The sequence below is a fragment of the Necator americanus genome, chromosome II (assembly GCF_031761385.1).
Source record: "Necator americanus strain Aroian chromosome II, whole genome shotgun sequence".
NCBI lineage: Eukaryota > Metazoa > Nematoda > Chromadorea > Rhabditida > Ancylostomatidae > Necator > Necator americanus.
In genome coordinates, this window is record NC_087372.1 from 10,982,068 (window position 1) to 10,997,416 (window position 15,349).

At 44.5% G+C, this 15,349-nt stretch overlaps 5 protein-coding genes across 6 annotated transcripts; all 5 read right to left on the reverse strand.

The window, feature by feature from the left end:
* Positions 1-497: 497 nt before the first annotated feature.
* RB195_017472 (uncharacterized protein) lies at positions 498-890 on the reverse strand (the record flags this gene model as incomplete). The annotated part of the gene is made up of 1 exon (XM_064184485.1): positions 498-890. One exon carries the CDS (start codon positions 888-890, stop codon positions 498-500), a length of 393 nt encoding a protein of 130 aa, XP_064040366.1.
* A 1,841-nt stretch (positions 891-2,731) lies between these two features.
* On the reverse strand, positions 2,732-3,340 carry RB195_017473 (uncharacterized protein; the record flags this gene model as incomplete). Its single annotated transcript, XM_064184486.1, has 2 exons — positions 2,732-2,929; positions 3,041-3,340. The coding sequence occupies 2 exons, from the start codon at positions 3,338-3,340 to the stop codon at positions 2,732-2,734; spliced, it is 498 nt and encodes a 165-aa protein (XP_064040367.1).
* A 63-nt stretch (positions 3,341-3,403) lies between these two features.
* Positions 3,404-3,664, reverse strand: RB195_017474 (uncharacterized protein; the record flags this gene model as incomplete). Its single annotated transcript, XM_064184487.1, has 1 exon — positions 3,404-3,664. The coding sequence occupies one exon, from the start codon at positions 3,662-3,664 to the stop codon at positions 3,404-3,406; it is 261 nt and encodes an 86-aa protein (XP_064040368.1).
* A 5,277-nt stretch (positions 3,665-8,941) lies between these two features.
* On the reverse strand, positions 8,942-12,727 carry RB195_017475 (uncharacterized protein; the record flags this gene model as incomplete). Of its 2 annotated transcripts, XM_064184488.1 has the most annotated exons (3): positions 8,942-9,216; positions 11,822-11,960; positions 12,674-12,727. In XM_064184488.1, 3 exons carry the CDS (start codon positions 12,725-12,727, stop codon positions 8,942-8,944), a joined length of 468 nt encoding a protein of 155 aa, XP_064040369.1. The 2 variants fall into 2 exon arrangements, with proteins under 2 accessions (XP_064040369.1, XP_064040370.1); XM_064184489.1 differs by lacking the exons at positions 11,822-11,960; positions 12,674-12,727 and adding an exon at positions 9,296-9,341.
* A 389-nt stretch (positions 12,728-13,116) lies between these two features.
* On the reverse strand, positions 13,117-13,522 carry RB195_017476 (uncharacterized protein; the record flags this gene model as incomplete). The annotated part of the gene is made up of 2 exons (XM_064184490.1): positions 13,117-13,329; positions 13,397-13,522. 2 exons carry the CDS (start codon positions 13,520-13,522, stop codon positions 13,117-13,119), a joined length of 339 nt encoding a protein of 112 aa, XP_064040371.1.
* Between the last annotated feature and the right edge of the window lie 1,827 nt (positions 13,523-15,349).

Sequence of the window (15,349 nt, forward strand, 5' to 3'; positions counted from 1 at the left end):
CACAGAATCCACCCATACGTCACTCTATCGTATCTTGCGAGAATTGCTGCCTTTGATGAACAGCCTATCGATCCCGAATGATTCAAACACTTCAGGTCCACAGCGTCGGGCGGCTCAGCGAGTTGGTATTAAAGATTCTATGTTCGCTCTAGGTATTTGTGTTGAGCTATGTGGGTTGTATCGGACAACATCATGTTTTCACAATATCTGGGTAACCCCTCATGTAACGTTGCAAGCTATAAGGTTTGGTTTGTCTGTTGATTGAATTTGGTGCAAATACCACTACAATAGCACTACGAGCAAGTACAATCTCGTATACGCGACACCAGTAACAAATAACGTATGTGAAGGATTAAACCAAAAAAAAAACCAATTCCGTCCAAAAAAAGATTGAGCTTTCCTCAAACTTTAATGGATTCAGATTCAAAGTTGCGTTATACGAAAGACCTAACAGCTGATTGAAGGAAAACTCCTCACAACACGTAGGACGGGACGATCTACTGGTCTCCACAGTATATGACCGAAGACGCGAGGACGATCTTCGATGGCGGTGCAAGATGCCGATATCTTCCACTTAACACCACATTAATTTCAGCCCTAAGATCTTCATTGTGACATACGCCAGGCCAAAGGTGGCCAAGAAACCACCTAAGTAGCTTTCTTCCCTTCCAATCAAGCCTCTTCATTACCATAGACTGGTGACTTCCATTTGGTGCTACCCAAGTTTTCGATCCGTACATCACGATAGGGCGAGTTGCGGATAGGTAGAATCGCAGCTTGACCTCGTTGTTGACGGAAATCGACCACAGATATTTCGTTAGGGGTTCGTATGCAGAAATGGCCTTAGTGCATTTTTGCTGAATACCTTTCTCAAAGGTGCCGTTGCTCATCAGGATGCACCCCAGGTAACAGGTAGCGCCGCTTGTCCGTCAACCTTATTCCCGTTCAAGGTGTAGAAGAGACCCACATTTGCCTGCACTTATCAGGCTGTAGAAGCAGTCCATTAGCTGCACTTTTCATTGATACAGGGTTGACAAAATGAGAACCTTTCACGTTACTTTGCGAGAGTATAACAAAATCGTTGGCGTACCGAAGATCGGTCAAGGAACACCCTGTTGGTGCTAAATCGAAGTCGGCAAGGATGCTCATACGGTGCTCATATGGTGCTCTATGCATGGTGTCATCGGTCTAGATGGCGAACAAGAAGAGTCCTGCCACTGCTCTTTGTGTAACTGGTCTTATGACTACAAACACTGTCGTACACCCCGTTGGTGTTCGAACAGTAAAAACTGGTTTGTTGATCCAAGTCATGAAACGGGTGAGTTAGCTCTCGGTGAGGAATTTCGAAGTCAGAGTTCAGAAAGGCATTGGCTCCGAATACTGCTGCTAGATTTCGAACACTCTTCTGACGACGATTACTCGATCAATCGCAGATCGGCGATGACAAATTCCAGTTTGCTAATCGCGAGTTCTTTCTTTGTTATGTTCAGTATGTCGGTCCTAGATAATCCGCCCCAAAATCTTTTACACAATAACCAGCAAAGGTATCCTTTCGTCGATTTATATTAGATGGATAATCTTTGTCATCTCACGAATCCCAGATGGAAAATAAATTTCAACATTTCTGCATTAATTCCATCGCCTCCACCAGACTTGCCATTTTTCAATTTGCCAGTTTTGGGTAGAGATCAGGGACTCCGACTCGGTCGGTAGCTTCTCTCTGACTGGAAGTGCTCAAAGTTAGTAGCAGGTTCAGTAGAATGTTGAAGTGATTCAACCAAATTGGTAGGGTTCACCTGCAGCCACTCAATTGGAAGTGTTGAGGACTAGAGAACATCTTTTTATTCTAGTTCTAGCTAGAGTTTTGCTTTACTGAAGCATAGGCTTTTCGCGGGTTCTTGGCTTTTCGCGGTCCTGACGTCTACTCGTTTCCGCGGTCTTGCTGCTGTTGATGACGCACCTTCCTTTTCAGACGCTTTTCATGGCTGAATTGCCAACAGTGCAGGTGGAACATATTTTGTTTCCGCAGATGCAAAGGCTAACTTCTTCCATGGTATTAAAACCGGAAGCATTTCTCGTACAGCGTCCTGGAAACATTTTGTGTATGAATCTGCATCGTAAAGGTTCTTTCTGGTCCGCACTCCAACATGTATAGACACAAGTTGGCGGAATTTCGTATTTCGTTCTGATTTCTTCGCCTTTTAAACCAGTCACGTCTGTTTTTGATGCAAGAGGAACTCTTCAGCTTCTCTTGTGGAACTGTATCCTGAAACTGAGAAGAACTGAACGGTGGTCAGAGTCTAATGCGGCGCCCAAACAGCTCAGCATTTTCGAGATATTGAGAAATGTGGTTGACCTGAGTTTTGGGTGTTCTCATCTCAACTCCTGTCCTCGACTGGTCACATATGTTGGCCAGACGTTTCCCATTCTCGGACGTGGACAACAGCATCTTCATAGCGGATTGATGCAAAGGCCGTTTCTACGCATTTGCCCAATTCCGATCATGACCAACTGCCTGCTGGGCATTATAGGCTTCAACGCTTCGAGCTTATCCGCAGGTACGACCTTTGTCTTTCTTCGCTGACTCTTTTATCTGACCCGTTTTCTCATTATGTTTCGAAATCCTCGGTTCTCGGGAACGTCGGCTGTTTCTTTTTCCTCTTAATCGCGCTTCCGCGATATTCCCCCGGCCACTTTGACGGCATCTACGTGTCTGCGTAACCTCCGAATCTCATTTGTAACGTTCTCGTACGCTACCCTCATAGCAGGGTTCACTGAGCTCCGGCAAGTCGCACATCGCCGAATGGTGACCAAACTCGTTGCAGTAGAAGCATCGTGTGTCGAACTTCCCGCAGCTAGGTCTCCCGGACACTGCGTTTTCAAACACATGATGTACTGTTTCGTGCGTTCCAGGTGATTCTTCCTTCTCCTGGAGGTAGTGATCTCAGTGGATGAAGCACTGTAGTGGCGTCCAACCGCGAGGCAAAAAGCACATTGTATGGTTTGTTCGTGCCCACGCGGGAGCCTTCCCTTGTCGTACCTTCTGGTATGGCACGTTGGCTGTTGTTCCAACTCGCGGATCATTAACGCTATCACGCACTTGCCCGGCCCGGTGTAGCTGCTCCAAGAGGCGTTCTTTTCCTGCAAGGTGTTGTGCTAGCTCGTCGCCTGCGTGTTCTTGTTCCAAGAGGTCCACCCCTGTTGGTTCCTCTGGGCTTTCCTTATCTTCGACATCATTCTCATCACCCTCTACTTCATCGACTATCTCCATGAGGCCTGGATCTTCTCTTCTTTCTCCCGATTCGACATGATCTTCTCTGTTGATTCTCCGTTGCGACATGATATTGTTTTCAATTTCCCTATTGCTTCGTTTCCTAGCTCGTTTGCGGCGCGTCTGACTCGACTACTCGGAGCAGGGAGGACGCTCTCTGTCTCTACTTCGTGTACAACCCTTGCGTCCGTCTAAGTATTTCGGTGTCGGCTCTCCCGTTTTGATCAGTGTCATGGCGGGAGCAAGTCCAGTCTGTGAGTTGTGTAGTGTATCCAGAATCTCACTCTGCTTCGCGAAGTATTCGGTGCAGAGTGCTTGACTCAGCTCTTCTGGCGACATGTAGTGTTGAGGCATGGTGTCGAATGAGTGTTGAAGGGTTTGGAGAGCTGACATGCGCTGTTGTTCAAACCGTTCTTTGGTATTGGCCTCCTCAAAGCTCCGCTGGACGCGTGAACATTGCACCCCCTCCCGAAGATAGTCCAAAGCGGTGAGCTCATTTTTCAGCTTCGTTTCTAGAATTCCCTGGCACGGCACATTTGGCTCAAGGCTGTTGTCGTATATCCGTCCTGGTGGATCAGCTCGTCCCACATCTCAGGAGTTGCCCGGTCGAGCACAAATAAGATAGGCGGTATCGCAAAAAAATAGGCGAAGTTCTGGATATAGATGAGTTCAACGCAAAATTTGTCTCCCTTCAGGAGCAGGATGTCGGTGTTGGCAGAGCGTTCCTTCGCGGTACTGTGAACGTTCACAAGGCGGTGTACCTCAATGCTAAACCTACTGCGTGCATCAAAAAGAGAGTATATGACAACACAATGATATAAGATTATTTTAAAGATCACGTGGGGATGGCAGATTAGCAAACGCCCTGTAGTTGTTTTTGAGCACACGGTTCAGTCGTCGCACTTCTTCCGCTGAGTCATGGTATTCGTTCGGTGACACTGGAGATTCTTCAAAGTTGTTTGCGGCCATTGCTGAGCTAAAAGTAAGCAGATAGAGTATTGGGAGCAAAGATAATAACAATTTGTCACGTAATGTGCTCTCGGTTATTCTGTGGGTATAGGCTTTGGTGATCCAACGGTTGCGGTTTTTTTGCTCTATGTATACTATGCTTGAAATATGGAGCAAATGACCATTTGAGGACTTGGCTAAGGTTATATATGGCATTAAAGTTCCTTGGTGGGGGTATGCTGCCGGCGATTTGTGTGACGGCATACGCATTGTATATAGTTCGCGGTAGACCTCATATTAGTGCGGAGAACTTTGAGCGCGTGCCGAACGAACGTAATGACGCTGAATTGTAGATAAGGTATAGGCGTATCTTGTGATTCCACAGGAAGAAATGTTCGAAAATGATTGCCGTTAGAAGTATGGCAAGCGTGATAAGTGTGAGGTGCATTCCCTCGTGCAGACAGTGCATAAAGTCTTGGATAGGATTCTGAGTTGCCACTGATATTGCGTTCGTTGCGGAGATGAGTTTTGTGCTTAGCGTAAGTGTCATAAGGTTAATTGAGAAGGACTTCACCGTAGAATTCACTCGAGCCGATTCGCTTCCATTTTCTCTGTAGTCTATCTTATTCTTCGGGCGTAGGTCATACCTCTGGTGTTGTAACCGGTGCGCTTCTGCGCGCAGATTCTCAGGTTGGTGCTGTTTGTCTGCGTCATTTGTATTATTCAATTCCAGTGGGATAAGAAGGTTTATTGGATGTCGTGTTTTTCTACCATTAGGAGTCTGAAGCTCTGCTTTTTTTAATCATACCTGTGGGTGTTGGCTTGAAGTCTATTATCCTTCCCAATTTCCACCCGTTTCGAGGTATCACTGCGTCAACAGTTACACGACTGTTCCAATTGACGGGAGTTTGGTAGTGGTACGTTTGTTGTTGATTTGCAGTTTATGGGACTCTTGCAGACTTGTCAAACACTGCTGACTCCATATATTCCAAAAAACGTTCGGTGAGTTGATGACTGCTTTTGAGAGCCTCTTCTGCTTGCTAGCAGTTCTTGAGCAGTTCTGTTTCACCACGAGGAAGATAACTGGCGTCCTGATCATCCACCCCGATCAACTCAAAGGGATAGCTGATGATTATATCACGTTGTATGAAGTCAATTGAGCGCAATATTGGGCTTTCGTCCCACTTTTCCCCTTGGCAAATGAGTGAACGAGTATTGAGACAACTCTCTATTTCCACGAGGAGAGTTTCCAACACGTCCTGTGTTGGCACGGATCGCTGCATTACTTTGTAAAGACTGTGTTTAACAGATTTGATTGGACGCTCGTAAAGGGCTCCCTGCCACGGAGCATAGGGCAAAATCGTCTTCCAGACAATCCTTTGGTTGTCATTGACTGAGCGAATGACACATTTATCGCAGGTAATACTGGATCCCGAAGGATTTGGTCTCCGAGTAAGAAGTTCGATCCGTTGTCAGACGTCGCACTCGCAGGTACTCGCTGTCGCGCCTATAATCGGCACAAAGCCAGAAGTAGCTGATTTGTACTCATGTCCGGGACTAGTTCGAGATGGATGATTCCGTCTACCTTCACCGTTTCATCGCCTCTTTTTGACTAAAGCGGACCAAAATAATCAATCTCAAGGTGTTCAAACAGTGGTGTTCTTCGAACCCGTCGTTTCTGGAAATCATCCATATCTGAATATCGGAATGGAAGGTTGTTTAGCTTTTGGCAAGGGACACATCTTCTTACGACAGTGCGTGCCATTTGCCTTAATTTGGAAGTCCAAAACTGCTCTCTTACGTTGGCCATTGTGTGTGATATTGTGCAGTGGAGCGGCGAGTGCGCATGTTCCACAATAAGTATGCTTTGTTTTTATTGCGATGATTTAAGGGTGTTGGGCATTGGAAGGAAGACTGGAATTTCCATGACGTCTGTGACAGCGAAGGATACCGTGTTCATCTTTTTTCAGCATCAGTTGCTTCAGGACTTTCGCTGATTTGGTGTTAGGTGAACCCGTTGATGGTTACGGATTAGAACTCGTCGTGCGCTTTCCATTTCTGTGGTTGTTATATATGGTAGTGTTTCTGTGAGGCGTACTCAGGCACGGTCTGTTCGATTCGCTGTCGCAGCTGCGGATTTGTTCGGCTAGTCAGTTGTGCTATAAATCGCAGAGCGTATGCGACGACCCGTTGACTGACGGTGTGCTTATTATGCTTAGTCTAGCAGATCCATCACTTTGTCACGGATTTGGGTTGAGAAAATATGGACTTCCTTATTCTCTTGATTGGTGTATTCGTCAAGAGCATTCGGGTCTCTTTCTTTGGGTCCTTCTTTTGCAACAGGAGGGTAAAATGTGACCGGCCAGCAATTCAAGGGGTATGTAGGAATTCTGGTAAAGTCCACCAAAGGTGATGTTGGAGACTTTCCTGGGTAAGTCCTCTTGTACCAGCATCAGCCGGATTATCTTTCGTGTTAATATATGCGAAGCGGATTATTACTTCTTCGTCTGTTAAGGCACCAATGATTTTACGGATCTTCTTATGACGATTGCAAACGAGTACCCCTGTGCATTGCTAGGGGGCGATGCAAACCAGCTGAGCGCTATTTGGGAAAAAAGACTGTAACCGAAGGAGGGGCTGTTGCAGACGTGAAAGTGAGTGTTTCATAGCTTGATAAACTGAGTATGTAAGGCACACCGCCATGCCTTAAGGCGTTTATCTCCAATTTCGGCATGTTCATGCTGGTTCTTATGAAGGCAAGTTTACATTTTCCCATTACCAATGTGGAATTTGGCATTGTACAGGTACGCACATGTTGACATGACCATCTCATTAGCATCTGCAAATATTGCCAAATTGAACTCCTTGGAATATGGAAGAAAGTTCCTTGGAAACACTCGTCGGAATCCTTAGTTGTTCTGAGGGATGGTGTGCCATTGTTGTTTAAGATGGGGTAGGAGAAGCTCACCCACGCCAATTTTTCTTTCAAGAGAGATTGTTGAAATGGTTTTGCTCGAGTAAGCAATGGAACGAGCCAGCCGAGAGAGCCGAGAGAATGGAAGCAATGTGACGTGCAACTGTCCTCTTGGTAGCTACAGGTGTCGGTGGAACGGTACAACTGATGCTGAGATAATCTTTTTTGCATCCCATTCTATCACAAGAACTTTTGAGAGGACAATTTGGAGCAGGCTTCGGCTGGAATACAATCTTCAAGCTGTGAGTGGTTGGAATAGAATTTTCGTAAATTCGTTTCCATGTTCATGAAAATTTGTCGGGCTACAACCACTTTTGACTCTAAATTGTCGGGAGTATCAGCAAAAATGAACAAATTGTCAACATAGAGATTGCTCTGGATTTCTTGCGCCAGCGTCTTATCATAGACGGCGTGATGTAGATGATGAAGTATAGTTCCAGCGAGGAGAAATGGGGATGCGTTCAACCCGAATGTGACACGCGTAAATCGATACGTGGCTATCTTTATCAATAAGTAAGTACGTGTCGATACTAGCTTGCCCTTATCAATAGGTAAATACGTGTCTTGTACCCATAAGAATCTTCTAGCGTCTCAATCTGGCTGGTGTAGACGCTCTTGAAAGAATGCTTCCTCAACATCTTCTGTGGCTAAAAAGGGAAAAAACATCCAGAGAGAGTCGACATGGCGTAAATTTCTGGTAGTACCAACGGTCCTTAATGGAGAATGTCATTGAGTGATGGACATTCCTTGTAATCGGATGATGCATCAAACACTATTGGTAGTTTGTTTTTGTTTTGTTTCTTTGTGAGGCGTAACAACGGGTTGGTGTGGAATAGTGTAGAATTAGTGTAGAATTGCGCCTTGCCGTGGTTGGTCGTTTCGAATTTCCTCTATAATTCAACTTTCCAGCTGCATTTGGAAAGTTTGTCTGTAATCTTTCAACAGGTCTGGTTCCGTTTTAAGTTCATTGATAACATTCTGCGGCCTTTTTGGGGAGATGCTCTTGTTGTCCGGTAAAGGTGGGTGATTATTCTTCTATGGTAGTCGTACATAGTAGCCATCCTCGCGGCGTTCTATGGTGTAGTTGAAAAACCTGGTTACTTGTTCATTAACGACAGCCCTTTCCTCTTGATTTGTCTCCGTGAATTTTAAAATCCCTGCCGAGTCCAAGGTCCACTATTTATCCCAACGCTTCACTATCACTATCGCTATCACTTCATCGTTTTCATGTGTTACGCCGTTCATCATTGCCACCACGTTGGCGTGGGTCTCACGTCGTGATACATCTCCTTTTGCCCTATCTCGCTTCCCGTGAGGAAGTAGCCGAGTTTGGAAGGAATTAACTGAAGACCTGATGGGAGAGTGTAGAGTGGTAGAAGATGGTCTAGATTCCACATCTGGTCACATCCTAGGAAAATTTGTGGTTTTGATGTATAGCGCTCCATTGGTTTTGAGAGTCGTAGATTATGCTGAGAGACGAAAGCCGTATCGTCCTTCGAAATGCCTACCATTTGCCATTGTCCTGTAAGTACTTCTGTCGTGCATAACTGTGCTGGGTGTTTTTGGCCTTTATGGTCTCAAAGGTCCAACTGTATGAGTCCGCACTGCTTGGGCGTGAGGTCATTTGAGCCGAAAGTTTACATCAGGAAAGCTTGCGTGGTAGTGAGCATCAATTCCAGATCATCTGCGAGGCTTTGGCAGATTAAGGATTGGTCAGCTCCACTGGCGAGAAGAATTTCAACATCTTTTCATTTGTTGTGAAGGTCATCGCGAACTCGGGCGATGCCTGTGAGTAGGAAAACATCGTTCTGAGTTGTGCTGATGTCCTTGTCATGAAGGGTTGTGGCATCTTGCCTTTCTCGTTGTTCTGTCTCTTGCTTTCGCTTAGCATGTGTTTGGACCAGATGTGCGTTGGCAACTCGAGATGTTTTGAGTCGCGTCAATGTTTTCCTACTGGGAGTTGATGGCGTCATATTTGGTGCTGTAGTGTAGACCGAAGTCTCTTGTCTTTCACAGGCTAGACCTGAACTTGGTTGTTACGCGGTGGTTGGCAAAGGGGGTGATTAATGACGTTTCCCTGGACATAGCTGGCATTCATTTACCAGACACTGTGTGGCGAAGTGCCCTTCGCGTGCGCAATTGAGGCATTGTGCTGTTGATGCCAGCATAAGAAGGAACAGCATTCGGAAAATCGTGAGTACTTTAGACATGCTACAGCTCGGTGTTGCGATGATTTGCAAAATATACAGGACATCCGTATTTGGGTAAATGGCTTATTCTTCGTTGCAGTTCTTCTCGTATCTTCATTAAAATCTTGGTAGTTCTTGTCTTCAACCATTTTATTGATTTGTTCTTCTGTTGTAAGAAGATTGTTAAGTGTGGATAAACATCTTCCATTTTCCAGTCGCTATTTTGCTCGCAGTCCGTAAGGCACTGTTCGAGAACTTTGCGTTGAAGAGCTGGCGTGAATTTTGCGATTATTTTATGTGTAGCTACCGTCAAGAGAAATATGTAGGTTTTGCAACTGGATAACGGTAGGAATAAGATTTTCCAAAAGACGGCGCTGTGCCTAAGTCGATCTGTTCTCCGGCTTTGACTTATTTAGATTCTGCACATTTAGCTTCAAGTAGTGCTATGGCATAGTCGTAGTTATTCTCTGTAACAAGATATCGACGTATGAGTTCGCGTGCGTCTCCTCTTAGGGAGTTAGTGGAATAGTTGGACTTGTGCAACTTTGTGAGCGGCTGAGTGTGAAAATTTGCTTCGAAGAGTGTCCAAAAATTATTGAAATCCACTTTTCCTTTTTTTCCTTCCGGGTTTTTGTGAAACTCCTTCACTATTGATGTCTATTTGCTCTCGCAGTCTTTTTGCAGCTGACGAAGGAACTCCTTCTTCTAAACGCTTTCCTTGAATGAAATTGCTGATGCAGAATTATGCGTGGACGTTCTATTAGTAGCGGATGAAAAAACAAATCTCTTCCTCAGTGTTGGAACCAGGAGAGTTTTCTATAGAGCGTCGTTTTGTGAAGGAGTCTGCATAGCTAAGCTTATTCTCGATCCGTATTCCAACATGAACGGTTACTTGTTGGCGGAATTTCGTTGTGGATTCCTCGTCTTTCAGACCTGCCATGTCGACTTTCGGTTTTTCCTGTAGAACCGTTTCTTGAAGCTGAGAAGAATTGGACGGTGGTCAGAGTCACAAACGACGCTACAAACACTCCAGATCTCCAGACATCTGGCAAACATGGGTCGAGCTAGATAACTGATTCCTCTTGAACGTGGAAGCAATGAAGAAACATATCTGTACATATAGACAAACCAGATAGAGGCGGTTATCCGCCGTGTATTTCGCAGGATAGTCCCACTTACCCAGCAAATCTCATTGTTGTTAAAGTCACACAGTCACATCGCATTCGCGGGGACTCCCATAATGGCCACGTTATGGCTGGGCATCCAGCACCACATCCTTTCAGTAATGTTGTAGCATTTTTTCTACTCTATTCAGATATACTTACAAAGGAAAATATGTTGACCTCTTTACAAAATGTTTCTACGCGAATCACCACTACCCTTTTGCTTCTTTTGGTCAGCAATTTCTCTACTGATACTCACTTATTTACCTTCCAGTTGACTGTAGAAAAAGACTTGTTCGTTCTCTCTGACCTTTTCTTTCAGTTTTCTTGAAATATTCTTCTTTCCTACTATGGATTGATAAAATATTATGGACAACTTTCGAAAATGTGGACAAATACGTAGAAATATTATAAACTTATGGAATAGACTTCCCACAATACCAACTCGTTAATTGATGATGAAATAAGAATAAAAATAAGCGTTTGTGTATTGTTCTACATTCAGTGGTGAAAGAGCGCACATCCGTCTACTTTATTCGTTTCCTCTTTTTCGAAGTTGCCGGCAGTGACGTGGGGTAAGCGCGACATAGTGTAGAAGTAGGTGAGAAGCATCTATTTCATCTATTATTTCCCAAGGCACACAATTGGCTATGTTTTCAGAGACCTAGTCCACCGCCAAATGCACAAAAAGCATTGTTAAGGATCTGATCGAGAAATTGTCTCTTTTTCAGGAAATAGGTGAAAAGTCTGATGTTCTCGCATGGAGAGGGCAAAAACTAAGCGTCATTTATTTCAAATCTTTTCTTTATTTCAGGAACTTTATTTCTGACTTCAATCATGCTAATAAGTGTTAAGCATTGGACTATATCCGCCTCCATCATCGCCACTCTTACCACGAGGTTCCTGTTTTTCACATCACGCACTGCAGCTATCATCTCAGGACAAACATGTTCGAGCATCAGATTTTGGCGAACAACTATTTCGGAAGCATAACGAATACATTGAAAGTGGATTCATAAACAACTCTGGATAACTATGAAGTTCTTAAATAGGAGTAAACTCACAAGGGTGGTTAAGTTTTTTGTTCCCAAAAAATCATGGATCATGAAGGGTTTCACTTTCACTTCGGGATGATCATGAAGGGTTTCACTCAATGCGTATTCGCATAAATCTTTGGAGTTGAAAACTTTCTTGATTGGACAGGTTGACCTGTCCAATCAAGAAACCCCGTTGTTATTGGAAGCTCTGTGTTCCTCTCTGGTGTCCTCTCTTTTACCAAACTTTCGCCTATCCATGTCGCGACCACGCAGTGCAACTGCCATTGAAAAGGACATTTTGGGACAAGCATATGCGGCATCTTGGCCATTGTCCATGCGTGATCGGCTAACAACTTCTTCACAAGAACTAAGAGTACACTGAAAGTGGACTCATAAACAGCAAATAAAACTAGTTACGTCAGAGCACACACGATTGAATTTTTCCCTTATCCCACAAACCTTTCAGGTTTGAGAGTTTTAGGGAGTACGTGCCGACAGAGCTCTCTGAAATTGTAAAATTTTTCGCTTGGATGAATCATCGCGATTATTGTTTTGGGCTTTGTGGCATTTTACATTTTCTCTCCTCCTTTGCTGATATCCGCAAAAAAATCAAGGAACCCCAGCGGAGCGAGAACATCTTATTGGTAGTCGAGGTTGTACGATCGCAAATGGTACGCTTCGCACGCACTAATCGAACGTACTCCTGAGCGGAACCAACTCTGCGTCTCCGAACTTCCTAGAGTATCATCGACGAAATGTGCAATTCACATGTGTATGAAAGGAACTGAGTACGGTAGCACACGAGGAGTTATGGCTAGCGGAACAAACAACGAGAATCGTCACGAGAAAAGCAGTCTGAAAGATAACCACAAAGGGATACTGTAAAGTGGAATTTCAGTGGTTCTCTGGAAAATGGGTTCACTACGACCTACTTCTAAGGGGGTCTAATGAATCAATGTATTATGGGATAGAGAAAATTTCACATCATCTCTTATGATAAAAGAAAATATTCCATTGGATTTGGTATCCGGTGATCTCTTTGATACTTTCATTTATTCTTAATTTTCACATTTATTGGTCACCTTGATCACCTTGACTCCCGTTGATCTTCGAACTGATCGAGCGGGCGCCAGTAATTCTTTCATTTGTCCCGATCGCGTGCCAGAGTAGCCCAGTGGTTCCTCCTTTCGCGTGGGACACGTAGAGGATCATAATTTCCTTTGGAGGACTTCGTGAAGAAATCTGACCATCGGGTCGGCGGTCTCCCTGTAGTGCGCTTAATATCGCGGGGAACCCAGTCGCTCACGGCTCCGGTCCAGCGGTTGTCATTAAAGCGCATCACGTGTCCAGCCCACCTTATTTTACTTTCCTTGGCAAACGCGACGTCGTCTCAAATCTTTGATCGCTGACGTAGGAGAGAACTTTGAATCCCGCCCCTCACTTGCGTGATCCGGGATACTCCTAGCATCACTCTCTCAATTACGCGTTCAATGACGCTCACCGCGTTTTCTTCCTGCTTGCGAAATGCCCAGGTTTAAGAAGCATAGGTCAAAGCAGGAAGTACGGTGGTGTTGAAGAGATGAGCACGGAACAGGGTGTTCCTGGTCTTCTTCACTACATCCTCGATGCTCTTATACGCTCCCCAATCCGCTCGTCTCCGCTTGCCCAGCTCGGGGGTGAGGTCATGTTTAATTCCCGACCCAGATAGACGTAGCTGCTGCATTCGGATATGTTCGTTTCGTTGAGCCTGAATGGGGCATCCGAGACCGATTACTTGAGCATTAACATTTTTTTTTATAGATTCAGACAAAGACCGATCGACCGATCATCCACATGTTTCGTCGAATTCGCTCAGCATTCGTTCCGCTTGGCTGATTCTCCCATTTAATACCTTTTTGGCGTCGGCGCATCAATCCGACGCCGGTGCTCCCGCACGCCATTTTGTAACATTGTGGCGACGGGCACCAATTCGGCGCCGGTGGACCCGTCACACACACACACACACACACACACACACACACACACACACACACACACACACACACACACACACACACACACACACACACACACACACACACACACACACACACACACACACACACACACACACACACACACACACACACACACACACACACACACACACACACACACACACACACACACACACACACACACACACACACACACACACACACACACACACACACACACACACACACACACACACACACACACACACACACACACACACACACACACACACACACACACACACACACACACACACACACACACACACACACGCACGCACACACACACACACACACACACACACACACACACACACACACACACACACACACACACACACACACACACACACACACACACACACACACACACACACACACACACACACACACACACACACACACACACACACACACACACACACACACACACACACACACACACACTGATTGATTCGATTCAATTCAATTCATGATCATGATAGTTCTGGAATTGAATCAATCATTAAATAATTGAAAGAGATTTCATGGCGTTTAGGGAAGGTGTTTTACATTACGAAAACAAGTTTATTTTTAGCAGTTGACCATAATGCAACGATGTTTCGAAATAGAATCATCACATTCTACGTGGTGGTGCAATTAGAGAAGATGGAGATGGCACAAATTTTCTTCAAAAAGAAAATAAAAGTCGGAAATGTCACTTAACTATTTGACAAAGAATTCTCTCGTCTACAACAAACCTCGATTACAATTTCTTGGAAACTCATTGACTCATATCTTCTCACTGCCTTAGGTCGCAAACAGAGTGTCAAATGGATAAAAGTCGGTAATGGTCGATGATGGACAAAACGGAGCATTCTTGTCATTTGTTTTCTGCGTCTACTAAAAACAATGAAGCCGCCGATGTTGGAAAAATGTTTCCTATAAAGGAGTTGTACTTAGGAGTACCGTCCGCCATTTGATTCCCTGTTTTCAAGATGGGGATTAACCTCAAACAGCTATGCTAACTTAAAAAGCCGGTAAAGGTCACACATTAATCGAAAGTTTATTTCTCTAACCTCCACGGAAAAGAAAAAAGGAAAAAAACAACGAAGAAGAAGATGTTGATCAATCCGTTTCAGATGTGCCTACATGCTCGACTTCAACTCAAAATCATTCAAGGTTTTTTTGCAGCCTATGCTACGACCTGCAAGGACCAGCTTCGGGTTATGATGAAAATCATTCGTGAAGTCGCAGTCAAATCTCTATTCGTCTGCGCTACTAAAATGTTCTTACCCATCCACGAAAATCAATCGATTTATATGGGATCTGTGTTTGAGGTCAGATTTCACATTTTCGAAGACCGTAGAGAAATAAGGCGGGCGGTGTTTCACACGGTGAGACTGATACTCCATCCTAAGCACCAGCTTCGGTTTTAGCGGCCTCATTGATTCTGCTACACGGTGAAAACGAAAGGGTGTCAAAAATATTTCGTATTTCCACTTGATATTCACTTTGATTGTCTAAGAACGCAAGAATCCATAAATCTTCAAGATATAATAGCACAGGATTTTTCAAGAGCGATAAATTGTCAATCAGGTGTATAGAAGATTTTATTGACACCTGCCTTTTTATTTTCTTTCCTAAATTTGAAATAATGGACAGTCACAATTTGTTTTCTATTTCTAATATACTAGATTTTGTGCTGTACATACAAACACAAAAGTATAATACATTTATTGGCATATATTT